General features: G+C 30.6%; 1 protein-coding gene across 2 annotated transcripts in view; it reads left to right on the top strand.

Moving 5' to 3' along the window:
- Positions 1-13,120, top strand: part of LOC143074976 (serine/threonine-protein kinase NLK-like) — a 40,644-nt gene that overhangs the window by 1,775 nt on the left and 25,749 nt on the right. For both annotated transcript variants that reach the window (XM_076250178.1, XM_076250177.1), the window contains exons 2-3: positions 906-1,035; positions 6,753-6,808. In XM_076250178.1, coding sequence (XP_076106293.1) covers positions 906-1,035; positions 6,753-6,808 — 186 coding nt within the window. The remainder of the gene's footprint in view (positions 1-905; positions 1,036-6,752; positions 6,809-13,120) is intronic.

Genomic DNA, 13,120 nt, shown 5'->3' with positions numbered 1-13,120 from the left:
GCATTTGTATAGTTATGGGTAATACTGGAGAATACATGTTTATTATGTGTGACATGTACAAGTATTACTCAAGAAAAGTGTGCTACATGTACACAAAAACCACATTCCTACAATATTTGTTTATAAAACTTTTATTCAAAAATCACATCAGAACATGCAATCTGATTTTATTTATGATTAATCAATTAAAATTTTTAAGTCAAATCTTAACCTATCTTAAATTGATATACATGTATATTACTTGTTACAAGAAAAATATTTATTTGAATTTTGTTGCTTTGTGTCAAGACAATTTAAATGCACAGAAACTTGATGTTTAAAAAATGTTGAACTTGCGATGAAAAGACATTAGTTCTAGGTGACTGTCCATAGTGATCATTGACAACTTTGAACAGGTCAAAAAAGTCATTTACATGGTATACATAGAAGTTAATGACACTGAGGTAAATGACCACGAAATTTTCATGTCAAACTTTAAAATGATCTCAAAATGTGCTTAAAAATGATTGGAATCGTTTTAATTAGTTGTTGGTTTAGTTTTAGATGAGATCGATATCGAAATTTGTAGTTGATGCTGCTGAAAAAAGTAGAAATTTATGGTTGTTGTGTGCAGAATTTATTTACATGTCTTTTTTAGCTTTTAGTTGCAGTGTCTATGTATGGTAGACTATATAAATTTCAATTTTTTTAAACTTACTACAATGTATAATTGATTGTCTTTTGGTCTTTGGTTGATAGTACATGTATGCCTGTTTCTTTGGATTTCATACCACATCTTCTTGTTTGTAATTGTATAACTATCTTCAAAAATGAGCCAAGTCAATTATTAAAGGCATCAAATATGAAGCAATTCCAAATTTTTATAATTTGTAATAAATATAATTGAAATTTAAATCTATTTATAGGTCAGTGACAGACCCTAGAGATGGAAAGCGAGTGGCCCTTAAGAAAATGCCAAGTGTGTTCCAGAATTTAGTCTCCTCCAAGAGAGTATTCCGTGAACTGAGAATGCTTTGTCACTTCAAACATGACAATGTAAGTACACAAACATGATGAAGACTTTCAGAATATATAGTACATGTAAATCATCATGAAAAATTGAAAATGTTAATGGGTAATGTGTCAAGGCTATCAACCCGAAAATCCTGGCCCCTAAATATAAGTATGTACATGATGTACATGTAATATATAGTTTCCAGCAACCCAAATAATTGCTTTGATTGTCAGGTCTTTCAACTCATTTAATTAAAATGAATTACGAACAGCTTTGTAAAAAGTAAAATAACAAAAATAACATACTCGGTGGAAAATTCAAAATGAAAAGTCTGTGTGTCATATGTATGGCAAAATCAAACGCTCAAACACACCAAACGAATGAACAACAACTCTCATATTCCTGACTTGTATGTGTTTTGAACATTCTGAAGGCTTGCTTTCTTTCGCTGTAAGAATATAAATTAATTTTTCATTCTGTAAATTTTTCACTTTGTAGGGTTAATTTTTCCACTCTTGAAAATTTAACATTCCAAGTATAATACAGTTTTGTATAATTTTATTTTGAGTGAGTTGAATGAAGTGGTAATTTGACAGATATAAACATGCTTCGATCGTGTTTATAGATAACAATATTTATATACTGCAGCTGCAGTCTTAATATGATACAAATAACTTGCATACATGTATAGATGACACAATTTTAAAATTTAAGCCTAGAAATGTTTCATGTCATATATACATGAATGTATCTATAATTCCGGTACTGTAAATATTAGCACAACAATGTTAAATCCACAATGTGGTTCTGCAAGTTTTTTCTTCCCTCGCTTGCATTGTGTTTATTGCTTAAAAATGACCACTAGGCCAGTGGCATCATAAGTGTGATTTTTCCTCCTCAGTAGAATCTAGAATTGTAACATTATATAGAAAAGGAGTTTTATGAAATTTATTATTAAAATTACTGAAAAATTTGCTATGTACACAGTGTAGATCATATTTGAAACTTTATTCTAGCTTGTACAGAACATTGCTGAGAATAGTGACCATGAGATGACCCTTATCATCCCAATCAACACTGATTAACTCCTACAATATACCAACAGACCTATTGATCTAGTCTCATCCTGTAACTCAGCCACTAATTTCATCAAAAATATCAATATTGGTCAAAATTTAAATTTTTTTTCTAATATACTTGCTATGACCTAGTTTTGTCTGAGATCTTTTGTTTTTATCTTAGATGGAATTGATGATGTACATTTCTCACTAAGCAGCTGTTCCTATAATGTCAGATTTCATAGTTAATCATATGATTTGTAATACACATAGTTCAGTGTGAAGACGATTTACCCATCATTTCTCCTGTAGAAACAGATGCATTTAGGAATGTCTGCCTCAGTATGCATATATCTGCATGTTTGCACTTGCATTGCATTTTTTGAAGTATGTCCACAGAACATATTCAGATTGAATATTTGAGGGTTTCTCTTTTTTTTTGACAGAAAAAATAACTAAATAAAATTACACATCTTCCTTCAGATTGAATTCTTTTAGTACCGTTCAACTTCAATTAAGCCTTCATCTTGAAACGGTTCTTTTATAAAGCAGTTACTTCCACTTGGTTTTTCAACATTTTCAAGTCCGACTGTTCGATACTACAGTGTATGTCTGATCAAGGAGGTTATCTTACATCTATGGTTAGACCAATATGATGATCAAGGCTTAGTATAAACTTAGCAAAATTACAAAAAGTTTATATTATACACATGGTTACATGTAGTTAGCAAATTTTTTACAAACCAAATATTCACTGATTTTCTGTGACCTAATGTTTGACCCACTGTGGGAATTATGTCAGTATTATGATGTAACCTAAACCTTTCAGGAAAAGGATATGAGTACAGCTAATTTTGTCATGAAATATTTAATTGATTCTATATTAATCCATGAAGTGTGTAAATTCTTGAAGCTCTATGCTTTTCAAGAATGAGGGGAAAATCAAATTTATTTTAGCCTTCCTATATCCGTCCCACCTGTCGTTCAGACATTGTTTATATATCTTGGCTATGTCCTGTAGATTGTTTCAGGATTTCTAGTGTGTAACCAGCAGATTTAGGTACTCAAGTTCTCTCTTGTTATTTTTTCAGTATTTTATTAGTATTATACTTCTAAAAATTCCAAAAAAGAACAGCGATAAAAATTTTTTTTTAAAAAGTTGATAATTCCTGGTACTAAAACAGATTTTGAAAGCCTTACTCAATGTGATTCTGTAGAGTAAGAAGGAAATGTTCTCATATGACCTACCCTTCATTGTTGGTAAAATAATACCCTCCTGCGGAATAAATCGGTTGTCTCTAAAAGGATTGATTATCATTGTTTGTTTGTGTGGATCATGAAATATGCAGGTGAAATTTGTGCCCATATTGTCTGTCAGAGCTTGTTTGTTGAGAGATTGGATGTGAATTGTATTCTTTGTTTAGAGACAGCGACAGGTGTAGGCTGACTATGGCTGTAGACTATCAGTCACAGTCACCATATGTTGACAGAGTGAGAGATAACCCACCCCTGTCCAGACCTGACTTTACCTGTACAGGTACGCTCACCACCTTTTATTGTTGTAAACATTTGACCTGATTGTGTATTAATAGAGGATTCAATAATCAGTTAGTATTTAAATTAGACCCTGTTGACTGCCACTTAAAATGATTAAGTCATCAATGTTAGTAGTATAATGACAAACCTACTCATTTCTGGTCTTTCTTATTAGTCAATTGTCCGTAGAATAAGGAAACCTCCTACATGTATCAACCTACAACAGTTATACTCAGAAGTCAACCCTCTTTCTAGATAGCTTGAGTACAAAGGAAACTTAATTGTCCTCAACTTAACTTTTGACATGTACAATTTATACCTTCTATAATACTTTTGAGTCAAAAGTATTATTAAAAAATATTGTTTTTCCTACCCAATCTTTTCTTGAGTTGTAATATAGAAGAAATCTATGGTGAGGAGTTTTTTTCTCGCTAATCTGGTGTTAAAGATTAGAGATCCAATGTCAATCAGTTATCATGGTTATAGAGATATCTATAAAAATTCTTTAATTTGTACTTAATTTCATTGTAGTTGTTGTAACAAAATTTATTTGTCTATCTAAAGTTCTAAACCTGACTTGTTGCAATTATTTCTCCTGGCCCCTGGCACCAAAATCTATCTGTACATGTATGTAACTAAACCTTACTAATTTGCTTTATTATATATATTTCAATTGAGATCCTGTAAAATCTAAATTTTATTTCTATTAGTTCGATAAACTAAAGTCTGAATGTTTTTATATATCCAATAAATAATAAAGATTTAGCTTTATGCATGTCCTTTCAGTGACTCTTATTTTCAAATAAAATAAGAATAGCATATAAATTAGACGTATTTGTTATAAAATCAATTAAATGTAAAACTGACAATAATACAGCCATTTACACATGTATCATATCGTGTATGATATACTTTTACTGAGATCACATGACAAATTACACCAATCGTATTGATCTGATTGATCATATTCTCTAATGACATCTAATTGTATTAGTAATTGTGATATTAATTAAATTGATAGTTCATTAATTATACAGTCATTTGTTCGGAGTTCTTTTGATGTTGGCTTTTGAAATCTCATTCATGATAAATTTAAGAAATATTACATTAATAAAATTGCATAAAAGTCTGAAAGTACTTATGAGACATAGAGATCTATTATATTTAACAAAGAGTTAGTGCAACAAACAATACCGCAGTCAGCCAGAGAGACTGAGTTCATCTAAAATGAACATGTGTTTAAATATGATGTTTAGACTTCTCTAAAACAAACTTTATAATCAAATTGAAGCTAAGTTTTTACATTGTACACTGACTGAGTTTTCCAAAGACTTGAACAAAAGATTTGGAATATTTATTTCCATGAGAGAGAATTAAGAATTCTCAGGTCACCTCAAGTTGACAACAGAACTTACTCCACTCCTATTTTATCCCATCAAATGTTAAACTTGTGGTAAATAAATTTAAATCATTAATCAACATAGAAATCGCTCAGTTGTGAAATATGTATAATAATGAATAAATGTAGTCAGAAATTATTTTCTGTATAATCATCTTGTCTTCCCTAATATATAATGGGAGGGAATTAATTGTGTGAAGTTAAAGCCTGTAAATTTATTGTACCTATATACACCTTGAGTTAAATATCACACCTGCAGTCGGCCAAGTCTTAAAGTAGAAAGTCTGTCAGATTTTCTATCACAAGTAAAAAGATTGATTTTAAGATTTTCTATCAGAGAATCAAAAGATGAATAAATTGTAATTATTTACCTGTACAGGTGAAAAAACAGCTGATAAGGTCACCTTTGTTGCTCTAGACATTTCTCTTTTATAGTTATCTCTGCATACTATATATAATCTTTTACTTTTTGTACATGAATTATTTGAAAATACATGTAATAAACATGATAAAGAGAAAAAAGCTAAAAGCAGAGTTTTGGCTTCAAAGTAAAATTGAATGCTAAACTGTTTTCTAAATAATGAACTGAATGTTTTTGTCTAAGCTTTTCTGAATCAGAAAGTAAAATAACAAAAATACTGATGTTGATGTCCAAGGAAAATTCTAAACAGTCCCTGAGAAGCCAATGACAAAATCAGAAGCTGGTGAAACACATCAAGCAATGGATAATAGCTTTATGTCCTAGACTTGACCTAATGCACTGTATCTAGCCAGCTCACTGCTATAATTGATAATCAGGGTTGTTGGGTAGCAGATATTTCATGCATAATAAGTTCTGAGCAATGTACAGATTGCATGCAACTTGAATCTTTCATCCTGATTTATTTACAATTTCCAGACCAATAAAAATTTAGTCTCTTTAAATTAATTGAAAAGTTTAAAGGTCAACTACTAATTTTGAGATAACATTAAACAGCGAAAGTTTAACAATTGAAATCGATTTCTTTATTCAGACTTAAATGTATATTAATAAACTTCATTGGATTAAAAAATCATTATTTTATAATAGATTTTAACATTTCAATCTAAATTGTATTTTAAAACTGGAGTAAAAGAAAAATATTATTTGGACTCCTGTGACTTGCTGTGTTGCCTATCTAAACACAAGAAGTTAACTTAATGGAATTCAACATTTTTATGGTGGAAAACAGACAGAGATATAAAAATTATACAAAGCCTTTATGAAAAGTTTGTTTGAAGTTTAGGTTTACATGTTGTTAAATCCCTAGCTGTACAAGACATAAAAACCTCAATACATTTGCTGTGTCTGTGTGGAGGGGAATGTCTTATTAACAGGTCTTTAAGTGCATATAAGTCAACATTGACCTGGATCGCCTCTATTTTAGATAGCCAATTCTTTACTGTGGATGCATTTATTTTCATGAGTATCAATTTTCGTGGTTTTCTTTTTTTTGTGGCTATTTGATTTCTTAGTATGGGGAAAGTCTGCATATACATGATATAAACCTATATAGAAAATGTGCACTTCAATTCAACCATACCCTTAAAAATCCATGAAAATGATATTCTATGAATAATAAACATTTATTGCACAGTATGTAAGATTCAATGGACATGTAGACAAGTATACTTGTAACATATTTTATATTAAAAGAACATGTACATCAACATACATGTATCATATAACAAGCTTGCCTTTAATGATAAATGTATTTCTCATCTAAAAATTGTTTTTATATTTTAGGTATTATCAGCACTGGACATTCTACAACCACCTCACATAGATTTCTTCCATGAAGTGTATCCTTTTTAATAAAACCTGCATATGTATGATCTATAGTGATCCTTACAGTAAAGGTTTGTGTGTATATTTTTATGAATAGAAAGAGATAAATATTTAACAAATAGAAAAAGAAATCAAAGATTGCTTTGAGCATGTTGAGGTCTGACAATCTTTTGCAATTTGTCAGTGTCCCCTTGGCCCATGCAAGTTTTCCTGAGGACTGTTAAAAGTCAAAACAGTATCAAACTTTGGCATAGGCAATCTCCCCAAAAAGCTGGCTTATAAACTATGTCAAATAATGTTTGGACCAATGTCAATGATATTATAGAGTAAGACATTTGTAGAGTTAACCTTGTGACTATTACAACACCTTTCTAAGATAAGTACATCATAAAATATTCCAGGTTTGCACCTGTCCTTACAAATCAGGTGGCTCAGTATGATAAGTTCCAGGTCAGTTTATTTTCATGGGAACAGTAGTACAGACTGGTTTCCTTACAGTATTGCTGACTTTGCATTTTCTTGTACTTTAATGGTGTTATCAAGTCATTCAGAGGGATTTACATTTATAAGTATTTTCCTACTTCGTTTAACATATAGTTCACATTATCTTTGTACTCAAATACATATTACATAACGTCAAGTATAGGTTTATTTCTTTTAACCAATGATAGTTACATTTCACATTGCTAACTTAATTTTAAACTAATTTTCACTATTACCGTCTTCAAGCGAGGAAGAAAAAATTACCATATTGAATATTTTATAAGTTCTTAACCTAATTATATGTACCAAGAAACAAATTACGGCTGCACTTTGCTATAAATCTCAGCAAATGTATTTGGTCTTTGTTTGAAATTCAATTGAGGATCAAAATTACTTTTCCATATAGACATTTTAATGGTATAATTATTTTTAAAGTTCACTCTGGAAGAATTTAATTCATTCTTGTTATATTGAAAAGTTCGCGTAAAGTTCCTAATTGGAATTAAATTGTGTGGTATTTGATATAAATTGAAATTTTGTTCAATGATGTCATTAACGCCGATTGACCTTAGGTCAATCTGTCAGTAACTCATTCATAAAAAATCAACTTGCAATTGGTCTTTAAAATATCTGCCTTCGACACAACAAATTCCATAAATAAGAAAATCAAGAGATACATGTATGTCATAGAAAACTAGAGAAAAGCTGCCAAAGTTTAGTACATGTAGATATGGGTTTCAAAGTATGCATGTAGTATGAAAGACAGCAGTTACAATGCTTAGGAGATCAAAGTCCATGTTCATTTAGTCCTGACACCATAAAGATTGTAAAATAAAAACTTAAATAGGATAAGGGATGTTATAAAATAGAAAACTCACCATTATAAATTGCTGTAAATTCAGAAATTATTAAGGGCATTATTGAAAAATGGACCACATGCGAGTTTAATTCTATATTTTTAGAAAATTCTGCATACAGATTTATGTATCAGATATCAGAATGGAAGTTGTTTTTATTACGATCATCAGATCATCACCAAGTCACATTATTCATATGTACAATAACCTGGCAATAATTTGTTAATTTCCCGTACTTATCAGCTGTTTATGAATGAGATGTACATGTATTTATCTGTATAATATACGTTGTACTTAATCAGAAGTGTCAGTCAGTAAAACCATTGTATCAACGTGTACCGTGGACATCGTAAATTGTCACCGTATATTTCAGTGTAAGAATTTACCTATCAGAGGTAAATAAGGTACAATGAATGAATATAAACAGAAGATAAATAAAGTTATCACCTATTTATTATTGTTATCTGGTGGTATTCCGTGGCTTTGTTGATTGTTATATGTTGTGACTGACGGTACAAGGGACTATTGCAAACTTTTACAGTAAAAGTACTGATTAAATGTTGCTCACTTCCTAATGGAACATAGTCCACATTTATGGTGCATGGGTCCATTTTGATAAGGGTAGTGTAGCAACAATCAAAAGTAAAATTCAGGTTTCAGTTCTGACATTTTTGTTCCTTATACCATTCAGTTCATAGCACCCATAGTTTCAAGGCCAATTTAATTGTTTTAGTCCCAATGTTTCGTAATTACCTAAAACAATTTATGTTAAAATTAAGATGCTAGCTTAAGTTTTGCGGAGATACTAAGCTGACACATTTTTAACCAAACATGATATGAATTTCAATTGTCATTGCTCTAAATTTTTTCATAAATTTTACTAATAAGAAGAAATATAATAAAATAATATGAATTCCGTTGACTTGATATATTTTCCCCTTTTAATAATTTAATTCTGATTCTTCATTATTTTAAATAAAAAAGCCACCTAAAATGTTAGTCCACTGTGGAGGTATTTAACCTGTAGGTAGATGAGATTAAGATCTTTACTACAGGTACATGTATACTGTTACTTCATTCATTATGTAGTATAGCCAGGTCATGAACTTCGGTCTAATAATATCAAGATATCTATCCTACAAGTGGAACATGTAATTGTATACATCAATTTTATGGCCCTTTTATATATTCTAACAGGAAAATTTGTTATAGTTGTAATGATGTGGGCTCTAGTTCTATATGTACAATATATAAAGTAGTCAATTGCAGAATAAAACAGTTTATGATATCCAATATGTTAACATTTCTCTCCTGTCGATTCCGAGTATACATGCATGAACTAAATTACTACATTTACAAACTATTTGGAAGCACTTGTCCTATTACTATTTATAGGTTACTGCATACTTGGGTGATACAATTAAAAATCACTTAATTTTGCTGATAAATATAATAAAGATTTCTCGTTTCTCTTGGCCCAAATATATACATGTGTATCTAAGGCACTAAATCCCTAGGCTTGAACCTCTCATCTCTCTTAAATTGTCTGGTAGATTGTCCAAACTGAATAATAATGTGTGCCACTTAATTAGCAACATTATAAGTATATCAGCTCACCTGAAAATGTTTTTTTTTATCATCTTTCAATAATTGTAAAAAAAAAATACAAAATTATGAATTCAGAGAAAATTATGTAGCAGCATTGAAGAATCATCCTTGTCATTATTTCCCATACTTGATACAAATTTAATTATGTTAATCTTGAAAGTCATTAACCATATTTGCATAAACAACCTGCTCTGTAGAGATATCTTGTTTTGAAGCACATTAGTCGATGGCCTTTAGCTATCTTTAGGTTCGCTGACCCCTAAGCCACCAATGTAAATGATTGCTGAGATCAATTAACTGGCGAACGCTATCGGATTTCTATTCCACACTCTTAATGTCATGTGTCCTCCCTTCATAAGCTGTAGGTGAAGGTCACGCTTCATTTGAAGTCAATTTCATCGTGTGTCCTACCTCAGGGTGAAATAAAAGTCAGAAGGTAACAGCCCTGTCTGACATTATAGGGTGGAAACTCATGTCCAACCTGTAGGGTAGCTAATTTGATAGTTTCTATAACAATTGTATGCGGTTAGAAAGGTCACCAGGTCAAAACACTCAACCATAAAGATTGCTGACCAAAAGAAAAATAAATATTTATAGAAATTATTTACAAAGGGTTGCTGCATGCCTATTTGTAACTCAAAATTATTGGCAGGTGCTTGGTACAGAATTTAAACACAAACTTCATTAGATGTTTAGAGCTTTACTTTCTGAGACCTAAAATTATTTGAGTGAAAATAAGGCAGTTTACAAAGTATATATATATGCATCTATTTAAAAGAAATTAAAAAAAATGCACTTCATTTATAGAATACCGTTTACATGGAAAATACAATTTTTTCCCTTATAATTGACAAAATTGTGTCAAATATGTCCTCTGAAAAATAAACAATATGAAATTAAATGAACCCCTATAGATACTATTAAGTGATGTACAGGTGTATATTTCTCATGAAGACAAAAATTCCTCAAGTTTTTGTAGCTTTTGTTTTGGAAATACTGATGAGTGGCCTGCAAGAAGCAATTCAAATAAAAACAGTTCTGCTTGAAATGATATAAAATAGCATTGCATTCTGGCATATCTGAAACCCAATATTTATTGAGATACAGTTTGAGTGATGTTCTCTTGTAATTGCACATCTTGCAGTGGTACAATGAAGTGAGGCGTAGTATCTATATAACTACAGATCCCTGAAAAAATACAGTCTAGACGCCATAATTAAATAGAACACCTGAATGGTGTACCATTTTTTACCTTCAATTTACTAACAGTACAAAGGTTTTAATGAACAGTTATGTCTATTGATTAGGATTTTAATGGCCAGGAATTTAGAAAAGTGAAAATGCCATAATGGAGACAATCAGACATATAAGGCATATCTTAAGGCTATAAATCATAGATAGATTATAAGATGTTATGGTATGACAGAGAGATATTGGAGTAGAATATATAACTTAGTATAAGATAAATTATTCCTATGAAGGTGGTGGCAGGAACGGGTGTATATTTTTTACACCATATTATGTCAATGCCATGATAACTTTCATCAAGTTTGGAGGGGAAAAGGGGGTTGGTCTTGCACATTTTAAGTTTTTTTAAAGCATGATAAATGCAGACAGTAACTTAGAGTTATATTTAATGGCATTATTGCATTATGGTATAATTTGAATTAAAAGTTGAAAATTGGTGCTATGATAAACATGGTAAAATATCTTTACAAAATGTAATGATAACCATTTACAGTGATCTATCTGTAGACAAAACTTATCACTCATTTCTAGGTTTGTGTCTTTATACTTCCTGGTGACAAGGGTTCTTAAAAATGAAACCTTTTTATGTTTTGACCTCCTAAGAAGCTAAATATAGTTTTTCGATGGTTTTCCTTGTAAGGAAGTTTATCCTGGTTCAAGTTCAGATCAAGTGATGATACAGCATCTATGTTAAGTGACTGTTTTAAAGAAAAATAATCTAGATCAGTCTCAGATTGCTCTTAACCCCTGAAGACCTGTTTTGACCAAACCTTACCCTGTTATGATCCTGAAAAGTCCCCAAAATAAGCATCTTAAAATGAGTGGTCAAGAAATATATATAAACGATCACAAACAACATAGAACTTTTCAGTCATGAAAAGAAATGAACTTGCATTCAAAAGTTAGTTCATAATGTTACCATGAAAGTAATGGAAGTCAGATTAAGAGAGAAAGCCAGGCATGGGATGAATAACCTAAGACAGACTCTTAACAGGGGAATATGACGAATTGATTGAAGTTGTAACCTGTATAGTGTACCATAAATTGTGCAAATCCATGTAGTAATAACCTTGAGCATGTTAAGTGTCCATCATTAGGTCATTTAAGGTGGATACACTTACCATGTATGAGTCTTACATTTATTGATAGAAAATGTACTGAAGTACATGATTGTCCTAAGTGAGTGTTTTATGTATTGAATCAGTAAGGCTGACCAGGGTAAATAATTCAGACAAATTTGATAAAAAGAAAAATACTGAATTTGAAAATTCAATGCAAACAGTTTGAAACTTATCAATTACTATGTTGTATATTTTCATTCTATGCTAATTTAGTATAAAAAGATCTTCAATTAAGGAAAAAAAGGAGCATGGGAAGGAACTATACTGGAAAAATTTGAACTTAAAAAGATAATGAATATATTTAAAGGAGTTGAAGTAAATAACACAGACATCAACCCGAAAACACACTATAGACAATGAATACAATAGTCGGTTTAGGAAAGTTTAACAAATGATAAAGAATATATATCTTCAATAATACCATAAAGTTATGTTTTATAAGTGATATATAATATTCTCAGAAGCCCTGAGGACCTGTATGTTTTTCCTTTGTTAGTAAAGTTTTCAATGTCATTGTGTCTGTCCCAAGGACAAACGTTTGTCAATAGTCAGGAAGTAGTGAAAGTCCTCCATGTGTTTTACTTTTATCTAGATTAAATAGACTTTACAAAACTCTGTAATGATGCATTAAAATAGACAGATTGGTGGTGTGATGTGTTAATGTGATGTCATGATAAACAATTGATTTTCTACTGGCTTTTGTGTTAGTTTTTATTGTTGATTGATAAAAAGATATGATTGTTTCTAATATAATTATGAAAAGTGCATGTGTTTTATATTGCTTGCAAATGCACATAATTGACTGGGTTATGATAAGGGGTCCAAAGTTTGGGTATATTAGTGTATACCAGTGCATCTTAAATTATTCATAAATTAGCGTACTTGCATCTTCACAACATTGAGGGAATAATGAATAAAAAATTCAAACATCATATTTAAATCCTTTGTATGAATATATGAACTTTAACATCAATGGGGTTTCTAAGGACTGCTGAGACCTTGTGATCAG

Source organism: Mytilus galloprovincialis, chromosome 5, assembly GCF_965363235.1.
Source record: "Mytilus galloprovincialis chromosome 5, xbMytGall1.hap1.1, whole genome shotgun sequence".
NCBI classification, from domain to species: Eukaryota; Metazoa; Mollusca; class Bivalvia; order Mytilida; family Mytilidae; genus Mytilus; species Mytilus galloprovincialis.
The sequence above is the reverse complement of the archived record's forward strand: the minus strand, read 5'-3'. Positions and strand labels throughout refer to the sequence as shown.